Source organism: Puntigrus tetrazona, chromosome 9 (assembly GCF_018831695.1).
Source record: "Puntigrus tetrazona isolate hp1 chromosome 9, ASM1883169v1, whole genome shotgun sequence".
NCBI classification, from domain to species: Eukaryota; Metazoa; Chordata; class Actinopteri; order Cypriniformes; family Cyprinidae; genus Puntigrus; species Puntigrus tetrazona.
In genome coordinates, this window is record NC_056707.1 from 19,017,701 (window position 1) to 19,034,665 (window position 16,965).

Here is a 16,965-nt window from a genome sequence, read left to right on the forward strand (position 1 = left end):
ATTTTAACAACGTCCTTACTACCTTTCTGGGCCGTGGATTGCTGTCTATGCAGGGTTAGAAAGCTCTCGGATGTCATTAAAATATCTGACAGAAGGTCTTATGGTTTAAAATGACACGAGGGAAAATAATTATTGACAGAATATGCATTTTTGGGTGGAATATCCCTTTAATATTAACAGCTGTGCTACTTAGTATTTTTGTGGAAATGATGCATGTTTTTCCAGTATTTTTTAATAAATAGAATCAAAAGAACAGCATTTATTTAAAACAGTAATCAGATTTTTTTGTCTATACCAAAAAGTATGAAGTGTTTTACATTTGCTGAACGATACGAAGTTTCGATTTCAATTTTCAAAAGTGCACACGTCTTACTTTTACAAACAGATTCAGTGCACACCATGCATCACAGATTGGTTCTGAAACACTTCTTGTCATGCATGTAAAAACACACACACAAAGCCATGACGTCCCACTGAGATTCATCTGTGAAACAGCCCCATAGTTACAGTCTGCGAAATGAGTGTAGGATTTATTCTCTTTGTTTCACGACACTTGCATAAGCTGGAGGATCTGCAAGGCAGTCTCATTACCCACAAATCACTAACACTGCGCACTTACATGCTGAAATGACCATTTATAATATCCTGAGAGTCATAGGTCTATTTGAGTTTCTTTCAGTACAGTACGATCAAGCAATCTAGTAAAAAAAATTTTAATGTGTATGAAGCATCTGACTAAATGAGAGAACATTTACGATCCTAATTCCAGTTTATATCCAACATATTCAACCTTCGGTCTAAAACAAAAGGTGGCAGAGGGTATAAAAGTATCAGGGACTAGGAAAACACAGAACGTAAAAAATACATATAATTTCCACAAACAGCTAAGGGGATAATTCGGAAATAATATCCAAACCTTGGGCCATAAGGTTATATTATCGCAATAAAAGATGCCTCTGCCATTAATATGATTTTAGGCCTTGGAGGGATCCTCTTACGTTTGTTTGAACGTTTAAAAAAAAAAACTAAACCAGTGTGCTACCCACATCCTAAATCCGCAAACACACACACAAACCCATTATCTGAGCACTACATAAAATTACACACTTGACAGTTATATAATGAGCATTCACGCTCCTGCTATTCTCCAGCTGCTGGGATGATTGCATACGCGCACGCCGCTCGCCCAATCAACAGCGGGGGTCAGCCTCTACATGTCTGATCCGCTTTCCCGTGCTCCCGTACGAATGGACCCGTTCATCTGCAAACCCCTAAGACTTTCCTGAAAGTGGAATGCCCATTAACACTGATGAATTGTGGGAAATACCTTACATGGGGGAGTCGTGGAGAGCCCGCTTTAACACATGTGCATATGCACAGATATCTCACTCAAGAAAACGCATGCGGAGCTAAGATCAAAACTGAGCCAGGCTACACGCAAGTGAGCGAACGTGAACATGCTCGCAAAAATAACCTGTTTTAGATTGCACTCATCATGGGTGTGAAAGGCCTTTGGTTAGTGTTTCATAGTCCTTGCATCATCTAAAAGGATGGGCCAATTTGAGGTTTACATTCATTTTTCCTTTTGAAGTACTAAAGAGCTGAATATTCGCTTAGTGGAATTACACAAACTACAGCTGCAAGCCTTGCAACAGAGTGACACTCACATCCATGAACTCCACATTGGCTTTGGGGCCCGTCGCCTCGTTCAAGATTTTTATGGCAACGGGAATCTTCACAGTCTCACCCTCAGGTACCCAGATGCCCTGAAATCACAAAAAAGAGATTTCTTAGAGGGAACTGGGTGGAAACGCACTTTCTTCTTTTTTCTACTGAAGAAAATGTGAACGTTAACGCACAACTCATTAAAGCTAGGTTGTTGCTGGGGTTTTCTGCCATGTTCCTAATACATTACTAAGGTGTTCTTGGTGGTTGTTGAGTTGATTTGGATGGTTTAAAAAAACATTTTAAAATGTTTGGGGTTGGTGAAATAGTTTTTAATGTTTTTGAAAGAAGCGTCTTATGCAAACCAAGGCAGGGTTCATCAGGGTTATTATTTACCTAACTAAAAAAGAACAATTATTTTTACTAACTGGGAAAAAAAACCCCACACTTATTTCCGCTTGTTGCAAAAGCACCATTTCCCATTTTAATTTAGTTTAACTTGATGTACTAAAACAACTAAAACTTAAAAAAAAACATAGATAGCATATAATTATTAAAAAAAAGTTTATTAATTACAATGGTACAGTATACCTTAGATACTAAAATAACACGGACATTTATTTGATAGATACAGCAGTATTGTGAAAATTTTAAATTAATATTTAATAATATTTATTTAAAATGTAATTTTATTCTTTAGATGGTATTTTTTTGTATCACTGTAAGAAAAATTATTTAATGTCACTTTTGCTCAATTTAATGCACACAGAATAAGATGCATTAATTTCCAACCAATAAATAAATAAAATCTTACTTAAACTTTTGAATGATAATGTTTCATGTTCATGTGTGCAAAAATGCAATAGATAGCTTTAAGAATTTAATAAATAAACCCCAAGATATACATTCTTAGCAAAATATATGGGTTGTGCATATCTTTCTTAGGTTCCCTCTATCTCTGCTTTGATGTCATTACCTTGTAAACAGTGCCAAAGGCCCCGGCTCCTAGAATCTTGACCCGTTTCAGCTCAGTCTCTTTCAGAATTCGGAGTTGGGCTTGGTTCGGGGCCGCACCGCTGGGTGTCAGAGGCTCCACCAACTGAGACACACAAAGCAAAGGAAGGGCGACACCGTCAGACATGTTACAATCAATCCGGGCAATCAATGAACGTTCAGCCCTAACTCAAATAAATTGTAGAGCACAGACCATAGTGTATGAATTCCCTGTAATTTATTTAGTCTTTCTGTGCCGTTATGTAGTTCATATCAGAGTTTGGGAGTTCAATCAATGCATAAAACCCCTGGCGATAAAGGAACTATTGAAATGCGACGAGAGAGAGGGGGACAGAGATAAGAGGAAAAAGCAAAGAGAGAAGATACAAAAAAGAAAGACAGAAAGAGAGAAGGTTAACCTGATAAAAATATGAACGGAGAGAGTGTGTAGAAGAGAGATTGGGAAGCGTAAGAGAGAATGAGAGATAGAGAGCGAGCGTAAATCAGCCTTTCTATCGACCCTTTGCGGCGTCCCCCGGCTCATCACAGCCGCCTGATTAAAAAACAATAGCGCTTCTTCATTTAAATGGAATTGTAAATCAGGAGCCCGGACACAGAAGGCGGAGGAGAGCCAGGGGAGGATGAGCTGTGATCCGGGGAGCTGTCCGCTACAGGCGGTGCTGAAACACAGATCAAGAACTGTCTATGGTGCTGAAACCCCGCCATCATCGTAGTGCTCCAACGTAATAAGAATGTATAGTGGTAGGAAAACCCTATTCTGGTGAAAATTGAGATTTGGGAACATTTAAGACCATATGGGTTATTGGCATACATAATGATGTCCATTTTCACACACATGTGTTCATTATGTGGCATGCGTAGGCCTGCTCCACATTATTCTTTGTAGTGTCTGAGGAGAGCATTATACTCTCCATTCAAAGCCCGAGGCCATATGGCTATATGCATGCATGAAGAGGAGGGGTCAGAACCTTTGGGCACAAGATCCTTGCGCAACCTGCACTCTTATGAACCCTCCACCCACACTGTGATATGAAAAGTAAACTAAGATATCAGGAGGATGGATAGAGAGAGAATGAGTAAACGAAAAGGAAAGACAGTAAGCAATAAAAGGAAAATGAATAAGCCATAAGTGAGGCCATCGTCACACTATCAAGGACACAATTTTTCATTAATGTTTATTTAATCAACACATACACAATCACTTTTAAAAATGTCCAGAGAGATGCTGTTATCCAAATATGAAAAGTAACCTACATATTAGGAGAACGGATAGAGTAAATGAAAAGGAAAGACAGTAAACATTAAGAGGAAAAAAATATCCATAAGTGGAAGCCATCAGCACGTAAGCAAAGACATTAATGTTTATTTAGTTTTTCATTAATGTTTATTTAATTAACACATACATGCGCTTTTGAAAAGGTCTAAAGAAAAGCTACTATCCTGAGAACTGGAATAATTTAGTTTGACTGTTCATGAGGTTCATAATAATCAAAAGCAGACTGTGTGACAGCAGACTGTCCGTAGAACTTTCATTAATCTGTACTATGCTTGGTTACTGAATCGTAATTTCTATTAACAGGTTACAAATAAAGGCCTGAAAGAAATGCATTATTTTTTCTTCAACAAAAAGACAATTAAAGGAACTGGTAACTTTCATAAAATGAAGGAAAAAAATTAGCAAATGCAAATTACTAAATATTTATTTAGAAGAGGTTTATCAAAGTTGTTATATGGGTATTTTACCCAAAAGCAAGGTATGTCTTTATAGCTTTAAAACAAAGTGTGTCATATTCATAAAACCACATGCATCATACAGTAATAAACTAAATCCTACTGTAATGTGTTTTTGTCTGTTAACCTTGTGTGGTGTACAGAAGAAAACAAAACAAACTAATGGTAAGGTGGAGTGAGGCTCATAAACTGCCTTGTGAAAAGCAAGCAAAGTACAAAGACTAGACAAGCATAGGTTGCTTTTCAACTCACGAAACACTAAATTTAATCAGGAAATGACCTGACTCATCTCCTCTTGCTGGTGGGTACTTCCTCTCAAGGAACAATCTCAAGAGACATACAAAGTGCTACGGGTCATAATCGCTTCTCTGGTTTCTTGTTCTGTTTCTGATTTGCTCTCAAGTTCCTTTGGGTTTTCATGCCCCATGGAATTGTCTGAGAGAATAGTCTTTAGGATGTTTTCTGTCTGTTTTCTGAATCCAAGCTTGAACAAAAAAAAACATAAAAAAAAAAAAAAAAACAGGAAAAGAAGACGGACTGTGCCTAACCTCAGTTTCCAAGAAGCGTCTCAAGGCTCTCTTCTTCTTGATGCTCTTCCTCCTCACTGATATGGCAACGCTCAGGCCCACGATGATCACCACAAACAATCCTCCAATAACCCCAGCCGCAATGAGGGGAGTCCTGAGGGAAACACATGGGAGAAAACAAACATTAGCCATATGCAATAACAGTAAAGTGCTAGGTAATTGGTCCCATAACACATAAACCAGTGCTTCTTAACTGGTTCTGCATCATGACCAAGATGTGTTAACATCAGGCTTCCTTAAAATTAAGCATGGGAATGTATAAAAAAGAAAAAAACACGCATTTATTTATTAGCAGTCAAAGGTTTATTATCTCATGCTCACCAAGGCACTGAAAAAAGTAATGTTATTGCAATTTAAAAGAACATTATTGTAATATATTTTAAAATGTTTTTGTGCAATAGCAAGGATAGCCATTAGTATCACATGATCTTTATAATAATTTTGAATAGAAATGATTCAAATAGAAAACTGGTACTTAAATTGAGGTAATATTTCATTAATTACAATTTTTACTGTATTTTAGATCAAATAAATGCAGCATTGGTGAGACTTCTTTCAAAAAAACAAATATTGTTCCAATTTTTTGACCAGCGTATTTACTTATTTATTCGTTGTTTATTAAATTGAACATTTTCAGAAAAACTCAACAGACTTTTCTGTGCAGTTGAGAGGGCCAGTGGCATATACTATAAGAGAAGAAAAGAGCAGAACAGATCAGTAGAGAAAGCCATCAGAGAAGGGGCTGAGAATTGCCAATATCCTATAAATGAGCAGGAACCTGAACAAAGCCTTCCTCTCAGACAGAAAGGAGATATTTGGTTAGATGTGTCTGCAAAAAGCCTTCCCAACTGCTGTCATCTTGCATCAGCCTTCTCTGGCCTGTACTTTGAGCTTTCAGTTTGAATCTCTTTCAGAAAGTGTCCCCTTAGCATTAATGAAAGGCCTAATTCAGTTAGCACGGAAGAAGGCAGCACTAAATCAGCACAGACTGCACACAATATACAGCTCATGCTGTTCTTTTACAGGCCTTTCATTAGGATACAACACTTCAGGCTGCCAATCTTACTTTCTAATTGTCTCTGAACCTCTTTATCCTTATTCTTAACATCTAATGGACACATAAAATGAGAAAAAAATTGTCCCAGGCCCCAGATATAAAATCCTTTTTAGTTTTTCAGAAATATTGCAATTTTGTAATTATTTGTCTGGATAAACATATTAGATGGGCATCTTTGGCATTTTACATTTTAAAGTTGGATCCAAGATAATTTTTTTTATATCACGTTAAATTCAAAATAACAACATTTTTATGCAGGCACATAATGTTTCTGATTGGCTAGAATAATACAGACTGGTCCAATTTTATTTATTGTTTTTTCTGTTATTTTATTTTTTGTTTGTTTGTTTTTGGGCTTTACAGAATATTAATTTCTCAAGGCACTTATTTCTGTGATATCTGACAGGTTGTTGAACATTTTTGTTATTCAAAAAAACAAATCACTTACAGCACATTTAATATCTTAATTACGGCAGACTGGCAACAAGCCTGGGCTTAAAATGCATCTTGGGACCCTTCTGTTTTATATTATTCTGTTGTGCTTGTCCAGTTCCTTCCTGTGTGTATAGCTCTGTAAGGAAGGGTTTAGTGTCTTCAAACAAGATGTTTGTGTATGGTCTTCCCTTCTGTATAAATTTAGAACTGTAAGTTTGTAGAATGGAAATGAAATCCCATCCAATAAAGCGAGGACAGTGAAGTATTGCCCAGGCATGATGAGCGATAGACTGCTAGATTATCTCTGGGAGAGATGAGAATCTCTCCCGTTAATTCGATATTGATCTGCAGTCACAATACAAAGCTTATGAGCCACAGAGACCGTAGCCGAGTGCATACCATCACCCTCCGAAGTGTATAGATCCCATATGCGTAAAGGAGCTTCTCTTGCACTGACAATGAGCAGGCAATTATGTTGATGCTGCATTGCTGTCAGCACGTAGCGTAGTACTGCCGTATATTGCAGGGGAAGGAGGACAGGATGTCTGACATCTTGTTTTATGTAACCTGCCATGTCTTTTCCAAATGTGCAAGAGAAAGTCTGGAGAGAAACACTTAGAATACACATTATAGAAAGCTATAACTGGGATTTTTGAAGGTCTGGTGGAGATTCTGACGTCCTAGATAAAGACACAACCCATTCATCCCACTAACCTACCTACCTACCTACCCATCCATCCGTCTATCAAAAAATTATATATTTGTAACATATTTAAAAAATATAGAAACAACATACAACCATTACAAATTGTGATTTTTAAAAAAAAATAGAAATTAATACTTTCTATTATTATACAGATTAAAAGAGATAGTGAAGGTATGTAACATTTCAATTTCAAATAAATGCTGATATTTTGTACCTTCTGTTTATCAAAAAAAAAAAGTGAAAAAAGGTATCACTATTTCCACAAAAAAAAATAGCCAACACAATTTTAGCATCGATATGTATCAGCATCAATGTATCTCTCTTGTTATACACAATAAATGTACACAGCACAAACTCATTTAATCACAATTAATCATTAATTTATTAATTATATATATATATATATATATATATATATATATATATATATATATATATATATATATATATATATATGATGATGGCTATCACTCGCCTCTCACCTATTCCAGGCTGAATGGTCTTCAAGGATAGCACTGTGTTTTATCAGGACTACTGCCTGCAGCCTTTACTGTGATAGTCTGTCCAAACAAGTAGCATACACTCTTGTTCTATAACACACTACTATAAAACTATGTGTATGTGTGTAAGAGGGAAATCAAATAGTCTTCATATAAAGACCGTTCACATTACAGCTCATTCTGGCCAAAAGTCATCATTAGAAGTGCTCAATGAAAAACTCTAAACAAGTCTTAATATCCCAGTGGACTTAAATGTGTGTGCCTTGTCTGCAAGCATATAAAGAGAGCCAATCAGGCTGAAGCTCGTGAGAAGCTTTTGCCCTAGTTGTTTTCAATATGCATCAAGTAGCCCGTGAACCGTCGGAGACAAATGATTTTTAGCTTCGGCTTCTCTGCCCTGCCAGGACTGTGTGCAACATAATGGCAGATCTGAAACAGCAAACGCATTTGCTCTGAGCGGTTAATGGTATTTTGTTCCAGCTCTCCCATGAGAGCAAAAGAAAGTGATATCAATTTATCAAATATGCCATGAAGCAAATGTGTGCGCACACACACGCGCAGGCCTCACAGCAGCACATTAATCACAGAACTGTGGCCTGGTCATTATATAACTTTCCTTTTCCCCATCTCGCATTCTTGGGCTAAAGCAGAGCTGTATGTTAAAAGGCAGCTGACGTTAAAACAATGAGCCGTGTGTGTTAATGATGTCATCAATGCAGGAATGTGCCAATCAGATGCAGCTGGGTTTGAAAATCCCAAGGTTGTAGCTACCGTACAGTGGAAACTACTAGTGAAATTCTTTTTATGCGCTTTTCCTATTCAGTATAACAATGTCTAAATGAAACGAAATGTCTTTTTTCTGAGATTTCCAATGTAGTATTAGACATCTGCTTGTGTATAGAAGCCTTGCTACTGAATTACTGCTATGACATAACTGTGTGTGGTGTCAAGGATCTCCAGACACAGTGATTCTCTATTGATGCCAGTGTGACTAGAATCAAGTGCTGGACATTGGGCAGAACACCAAAATAGATGCAATGAATAAATGATGGCTTAAGGGAGGCCAAGAGAGACAGAAAATAAAGATGAGAGAGAAACTGGTGCCAAGATTCTGACCTTGCAAACCTTCTGAGGGTCTGTATGTGTAGCACTGTATGTGTGTGTGAGAGAGAGAGAGAGAGAGAGAGAGAGAGAGAGAAAGAAAGTAGTGCTGCTACAAGATGTCATCGAGTCCAAACTCCTGGTTCTTTCTTTGTTAATCAACCCTACCCAACCAATGTTTCTTTTCTATTCTAGTATTGCCCTGTCCATTAAAGGTGAAAAACACTCAAATATATATAGAAATGTTCGTACCTGTCCATCATGCCAATGCAGTCTTGCAGACGAGGTCCTGTGCATCTGACACAATAAAGAATATTAATGAACATTAAAAATAATAAAAGCAAACTAATAAGCTACACACTCACACACACATTTTTTTGAATTACCCATATTTATATAACTGTGCGTAACTATTTATACTTGTACACGTAAGGTCTTCATAGCAATAAAAGTGCTGCACATTTATTTTCTAAAAAATATATAAATTAAAAAACAAAAATCATGCAATGTCTCAAAAGAACGTTTTTGATGTTTACATATGATTTACTATATCAATGTCAATGTCTGTATCAATAAATTGACTTAGAATCAGTTCATTGAAAAAGTCATACAGCAACATTCTTTCAACTGAAGTTTAAATCAAAGATGCTGTTTAGATCAAAGTCCTCCATCTAAATGCTCACACATTTGCAAGACGAATAAAGCTTGTCAATCTTATCTAATGACTATCTTTAGGCAACTAAACGATCATTAAAACATTAAAAATAATCTCAGTCCTCCTTAATTTTATATTGCCACAATTAATCACTAATCTATCAGTGCTAGACCTATTTTAATAACCTGTCTCTTCTGTCTCTTCCTTGCCGTCTGAGTTCCTGGCCTTCCATCCCGATGCTCACAGCTTTGTCAGCTCGCCGCTAGCGTTTCAAAGCTCAACGTCACTAATCGTCCCTGGCTGACAGAGATCGCAGATACGACAGTCAGCAGCTGAGGGCTTTCATGTGACACAGGAGGAAGAAAAGTGAATCCGTGACTCAGTGTGAAGATTCCTTGAGCGGATAATGTTTTTTCTGCAGGAAATCTGAGCCGTCTCTCATGTAACCCCAAGGGGCTTGAGGTTAAGTTGCAGGTGCCCGGCCGGATAAATTCGGAGAGCTTGATGGGTATCATTTAGACTAAAGTTGGACAGCAGAGATGCAGCAAGGGCAAACTCCTTCCTCTAAAATTAATGATGCTTTATGCACAGCCAGCTCCGAGGACACAAGTGCTCTAAAAAGGGTCAGTGCACTGACAAATAGGCTATCCGAACTTCCTGAGGCTAGAACTGACGTGGCAAACAAGCACAGGAAGTAGCTGGACCGCTACAGATATATCCCCCCCCCACACACACCACACACACACTCACAAATTGCAAACATTTAACAAACACTTTCATACCCCTGGGTACAGTTGACATGGCAAGGGTGACACTCGTTGTTGGCCTCAGCATATTTGAAGATGAAGCTGTTTGCTCCCTGTAGGCCATCAGGGCATTTCTCCACACAGTTGGGTCCGTCTTTAAAGTGAAGACATTTAACACAGTGATCAGGACCCTGCAAGAGAGAGAGAGAGAGAGAGAGAGAGAGAAAGAGGAGAAAAGAGACACATAAAATACCAGCAACTACAGATAATAACCATCCCTCACCACACACACAATGACCATAACAATCAGCCGGCGCTGGATTTATAGCGGTAATATGAAGAGAGGAGGCCAAAGAGAGGGAATTGTTAGCTTGGATATCAATATGAGCACCCTTAGAGTCATCCGAGCAGCTCATCAACCAGAAAGACAAATAACGCTTCCTGGACAATAGGAAGAGATGTTCTGTATTGTTCCATTAATGCACACAGCGCCCATGTAACCTTGAGCAACATCTGTATGCGAGTGTATCTGTCTGCGCTCATTGAGACTGAGGCAGATATGTGTTTCTTTATGAGCGAATCTCTTGTGAGAGATGAATAAATGCCTTGCAGCAATTACAGCTGCTCTTCATTTCACGCTGTAAACCGCCTCTGATGCAATAAAGCGGCAGACGGCACCCAGACACGGCTGTGAGAGACAGGCAACACCAACAGACACCGCTTCAGGTCCACCAACCTATAGTTCTCCATCAGTATTAAAAAGGATATACACTACTGTTCACATTTTTGGTGTCAGATTTAAATTTTTTAACAAAAAGAATGCTTTTTTTTTTTTAAAAGAAGCATTAAAATCACAGCGAAGACTATGTTTTTAATTGCATTTTTAAATATATTACATAGTATATTCTTATTAACTGTAATCATATATCACAATGTTATTTTTTTTTATTTATTTTTATCAAACGAATGCAGACTGATGAGCATAAAATACTTTTTACATTTAATGTAGATGGAAATAAAAAAATAACCAAATCAAATCAAATGTGGTTACTTTTAAGGAGATGCTCAAAATACATTGGAATATAATTATCTAACACTTTAACACACTTTAATGCATTAACTAATTAACTAATTAAATAAAGTGTTATTGTAAAATGTTACAATTACTTGTTATTAAACAGAAAAGCATGCAGGTGCATGATTTTGCAGGAACTATCTCTGTGTCATACGTGACTGCTTATCATGCAAGAAATGCACATTTTATTTAAATAATTAATATATTATCATATACAGCATGCAAACGAGCGCTCCCTTTAAATGTATTAAAATCTGTCACTCATCCATACCGACCTTACAATGATCCGTTTTAACCAATCAATGTGACAACACAATGAAACCTTGTTTTTTAATGAAGTTACGAGCATGATAGAACTCAACGCTGGACAAAAAAATGGTGAGTGTGTGGATTCCAACCTAAACACCTTTTGGCAAATTGCATTTTATAAATCAACAAACATGCATTTGCTGCTTTTGCATTGTAAAATCATTTAATGCAGATATACTGGATTGTTTTGCAAATCTATTTCATTATGCTATTATTTTGGAAAAAATGGATCCTAGACCAGGAGTTATGGACAGAATTAAAAGCAATCAGTTAGTCTAACTAAAATAGTATGTAACATAGTGTAAAATAGTCTATTATACACACTAAAGTCCCCTCTCAGTCTCGAGGAGGGGCACAGGGATGTCCACGGGGGGTTAAGCCCACCCCCCTTCCTCCCCTCTAGCCCCGGACCTGCTTTAACAACACTGGTCCTGAACAATAGATTCAATATAAAGGTATTGTACAAAATATTTTCTTTTTAAAAAAGTCACACGTTCGGAACAACATAAGAAATGTTATTTTTCGGGTGAACTATCGTCATAATTTCTCATCCACTCTTTACTATTGCTATTAAGTGGCTAAAAACAAAACAAATGAATAAACATTCAACCACAACTAGGACAAATCTCTGATGGCTAGCATGCTGCTCTATTCAGCAATGCATTATTCATTTTAGATATTAATAAATCTATTGCATTTATTCTACCTTCAAGTCTTATCAAAATGATTGTACTTATGAGAATAGCACGCATGAGCATCACCAGAATGTCGTAATTACCAGTGGGGAAACTCTGGATATTTATTGAGTTTGGGGGCATGTTAATTAAAGAATCCTGGCGGAAGCAAATTAGTATTGGTCATAATTAAGTTTAAGTTGCGAATGTTGACTGAACAATTTAGTTTGCATGCACTGCGCATTGCTTTAAAGCTGCTCAAAAAATACTACTCATTTAGCTGGTGTGTGAGATGACAGACTTTGCTACAGAACTACATTTCCCATCATTCTTTGAGAGCGCGTGAGAAGATAAAACACACAGCAATAATCAATCACCTAATGTGCGTCATTTTGTTACGTATGAAAAACAAGGAAAGAAATGCATGTCAGTTTGATTCTGACATCGAGAGTGCCGAAACCATGCGTAACACGGCACGTAGATAAAGGTGGATGTAAAGCTTCTCCAAGGCGAGGTTAGCTAGAAAGCATAATCACTTTCTCTGTTAATTGGGCTGCTTCTCCAGACACCTGCTGCACACAAATCTCCATTTCCTCTGCATGCACAAAACACAGTGTGTTAGTGTTGTTTAATTATGCCTTTGTGAAACAGATGTTGCTGATTGTTTCACAGGTAGATTAGAACACTCAGCAGTTAATCTGTGCTAATAACAACAAACATTTTAATAGCTTAGCTAAGCCTGACCTACACCTGAGAGGCTTATGGTTGTGTTAAAAGTCTGTATAAGAAAAAGCCATTTGGTTTGCACAATATATGTGTGCGTATAGTATATATTTATTATGTGTTAAGTTTGGAAAGATTCTTATATTCATCAAGGCTGCATTTAATGAATCAAAAATAAACAATTTTTTTTTTACATTTTAAATAATTTGACTGTTTTAATATATTTTAAAATATAATTTACATCTGTAATGCAAAGCTAAATTTCAGTCATTACGCCAATCTAAAGTGTCACATGATCCTTCAGAAATCATTCCTGAATATATACATATATATATATATATATATATATATATATATATATATATATATATATATATATATTAATTCAGGAATGATTTCTGAAGGATCAGGGTTATAACTGAACATAAACAATAAACAAAGAAGAAAAGAATCATAAGGCACTATATATAATTGTCATAGATATAAATCATTGCTAAATTTGTTTAATTGTGTTGGTTGGCTGGTGGCACATTGACTGAACCACTTCAGAAATTAATTGATAACAGTCTGTGTTGAAGCAAAATCTGCATGAAAGCGAGAATTTGTCTTTAAAATTTGTAGATACAGGCGAAAAAAAAAGAAACAGATTCTGGACACGTACACAGTTTTAGAGAGTTTGTTTGTGCTGATATGGGTCTCTAAGGGCTCATGATCATGTCATTTGCAAGACCTTTCTGTTTGACTCAAGCAGACAACAGCCCGAGGCCTCCGTGCATTAGAGATGGATCGGCTAAATCCTTATTTGGCAACACACACACACACACACACACACACACACACACACACACACACACACACACACACACACACACACACACACACACACACACACACACACACACACACAAGCTCACAGCCGTACGCACCTTGTCATGTAGTCATCAATTTAAACCAAAGTGCTTGAGGCTATTTTGAAAAGGGGCAGTGCTGAGCACACATCCCATCTGTGGTAATGTCTCTCTAACCTGATCAGATTCATGGACATCCAAACAGCTTATTCATCCCACTCTCAGGTGTCTCCTATGGGGCAGGACTCTCTGTAAACACTTGCCAAGATTAGGCAACTTAATCTACTTTCTCACTAAATTAACAAGAAGCAAAATCAATCCCACGGCTGCAAAAGTACACTTCAACAAGGGATTCAATTAATCATTGGACCAAGCCAATCGAAGGCAGTGTCTGCCGTTCAGCTCTGTTTGTGCTTTAAGCTAATAGATACTGAAAGAGATTGCACTGAAATAAAAGAAATATACTCACAGAATACAAAATTAACAATTACCAAGCAGCAAGTGCAAGAAAAACCAGCTTTGGGGAGTGAACTTGCAAAATTTCAGTAATAATAATGACTCCTGTTGACGTGGTCTATAAAAAAATAATAATTCTTTACTGCTGCACCAGATATTGTTTAAATTAAGCACCACAAAATGATGTTAAAATATAAGGCGGAGAGACATAAATATATAAAATATAAGGCAATACTCAACATCACTAATATTAAAGAACAAAATCAGCTAAATTTATTAATTTGCAATGAGAATATGGTATATATATATAAAATCTGTATTTTTGAAAATGAATTATTAACTAATTGTTATTATTATAATAATTTAAGTGTGAGGTTGGTATAGCATTTATATGCTTTTACTTTTAGAGCTGCATTTATTTGATGAAAAATACAATAAAGACTGTTATATTGTAAATATCCTCATTTAAAATAGCCGTTTTTTGTATAGGTCCAAAATTAATTCCTAATAACTGTTCCTAATGACAGCTATCTTTTCAGCAGTCGTTTCTCCACTTTATTCTCCATTCCAATAAGCTGATTTGGTAATTGTTTTTTTGGATATCTGATGAATGGAAAAGCCTTTTGTAACTTTAAATGTCAATTTTAATCTAACGTGTCCTTGAATAAAAGTCTTCATTTCATGGTACAGTTTTGTTGTTTTCCTATTTATTTTTTTAAAACAGGCTTATTGTTTTAGAGCAGAAATGATTGTGAACTCACAGGCCCAGTGCAGGTAAGACCGTCGTCGTCCGCCACTTCACACTGCGCATCGCATTCCAGACACACTGATCCATTTGCGAACTCGCGTACATCCCTATAAAACATTAAGAGAAAGGGAACAAAGACAAACATGAGGTAACAAAACACACCACAGTGACAGATAATTACCACTTCAGAACACTCAAGTTTAAGAAAAAAACAGCATGACATTTTTTTCACAGTTCTTCCAGGAATTCCTACCCAAGGATCGAGACTATTCAATCACTAGCCTTTTAAAGTCAAGACAACTTCCCATTTTTAGACCAGCTTCGGTCAGTCATTAAATACACGAGAAAGTCTGAATCATAGGCAGTAAAAGAAGAGCCATCACACAAAACAGACTGCTATATTGTGAAAGCGCAGCCGAAGGGAATTCAGCGCCCGAGGCACTGCAAGGCCGTAGGGAGGAAACAGTGGAATCTAACACATCCGCCGGGTGTTTACAGCACTTCTCAGACGGCTGCCGCAGCTGGCAAACACGGTTACTATTGACCAAAAGCAAACAGTCAGCCTTCACCACCTATCGAGGTGACAATTCATCAAGCACATTCAGGGACACCTCAAAGCACCACACTGAGGAAATCAGCCAGGGACCTCTGAAACAAATGATCACAAAATGGTTCAATACAGGCAAACACAGTCGCTTCCCAGTCCCATCAGTCCTCTGAAGACGGTAGTGACATTTGAGCGGATGACATCCGTTGGCGTGACAAGTGGAGGATGGTGGTGTAGAGAGAGAGAAAAATATGTATAGAAAAGGCAATGTTTTTTTATTACTATTGACGTGGTACCTCAATGAATGCTAATTTAAATGACATTTAATTATTCTTTATCTAAAAGGCACAGCACATTTTAAATAGACTGCGAGGAAAATGTTTTCAAGACCCTCTTATCATTAAAGGACTTCTCTTTTTCCCTTTATGTAAACGTTAACTTCACAGGCTCCGTGGTGTTTGCATGTTCAGTCTCTACCTCGTTTCCTGCTTCACTGTGTTCCTGTGTTCTCTCAAAAATCCAACTTGAAATTTATTAAGAAGTGTGAATATACACTAATGTAAAAAAATAAAAAATAAAATAAAATAAATATATATATATATATATATATATATATATATATATATATATATATATATATATATATATATATATATATATATATATGTGTGTGTGTGTGTGTGTGTGCATGTATAAAATATTATATGCTCACTAATACAACATATAAAACACAGCAAATTAGTAGCATTGTGAAGTAGAAATATTGCAATTTAAAATAACTCTTTTATTTTAATACAATGCAATGTATTCCTGGGATGATTTTTTAGCTGCTTTTATTACTAGTCTTTTTAGAATGGTTCTTCATAAAGCAATTTTCCAAGATTCTTTGATGAATAAAACACTGAAAAGAACAGCATTTATTTAAAAAAATAGAAATCTTCTGACATTCTAAAGGTCACTTGTGATCAATGATCAATGCATCCTTTCTGAATACAGGTTTACATTTCATTAGAAATGTTTAAAAATTGATTGACTCCAAACTCTAGAATCATAATGACCTCCCTTATGTCACCTGACACAGAAAACTGGGCCATTTTCACTTCAAATGTGATGCATTTGAGTGACTGGATCGCAAAAAAGACATCTGCAATTATTACCTGTATTTAGCACTGGCCACTTGTGATCACAACAAATCTTATAATCATCAACTTTTTAGATACAGCTCAAATACACCACAATATGTCTCTTCATTTTTGTTTTTTTGGGGGGTTGTTGGTTCTAAACTACAAAGTGAATCATCTTGTGAAAACAGCAACCGCAGAGGTCGACAACCAGTGGAGAGACAGAGAAAACACAGACTCTGAGATCATCCTGCAAAAACATATATA

The 16,965-nt window shown here is 36.7% G+C and overlaps 1 protein-coding gene across 2 annotated transcripts in view; it reads right to left on the bottom strand.

The window, feature by feature from the left end:
• The window catches only part of LOC122351886 (receptor tyrosine-protein kinase erbB-4-like), a 268,898-nt gene that overhangs the window by 37,423 nt on the left and 214,510 nt on the right, over positions 1-16,965 (bottom strand). For both annotated transcript variants that reach the window (XM_043249273.1, XM_043249274.1), the window contains 6 exons: positions 15,044-15,137; positions 10,234-10,388; positions 9,049-9,093; positions 4,959-5,091; positions 2,642-2,764; positions 1,668-1,766 (listed from right to left, as the gene is read on the bottom strand). In XM_043249273.1, the coding sequence (XP_043105208.1) occupies positions 1,668-1,766; positions 2,642-2,764; positions 4,959-5,091; positions 9,049-9,093; positions 10,234-10,388; positions 15,044-15,137 (649 nt within the window). The remainder of the gene's footprint in view (positions 1-1,667; positions 1,767-2,641; positions 2,765-4,958; positions 5,092-9,048; positions 9,094-10,233; positions 10,389-15,043; positions 15,138-16,965) is intronic.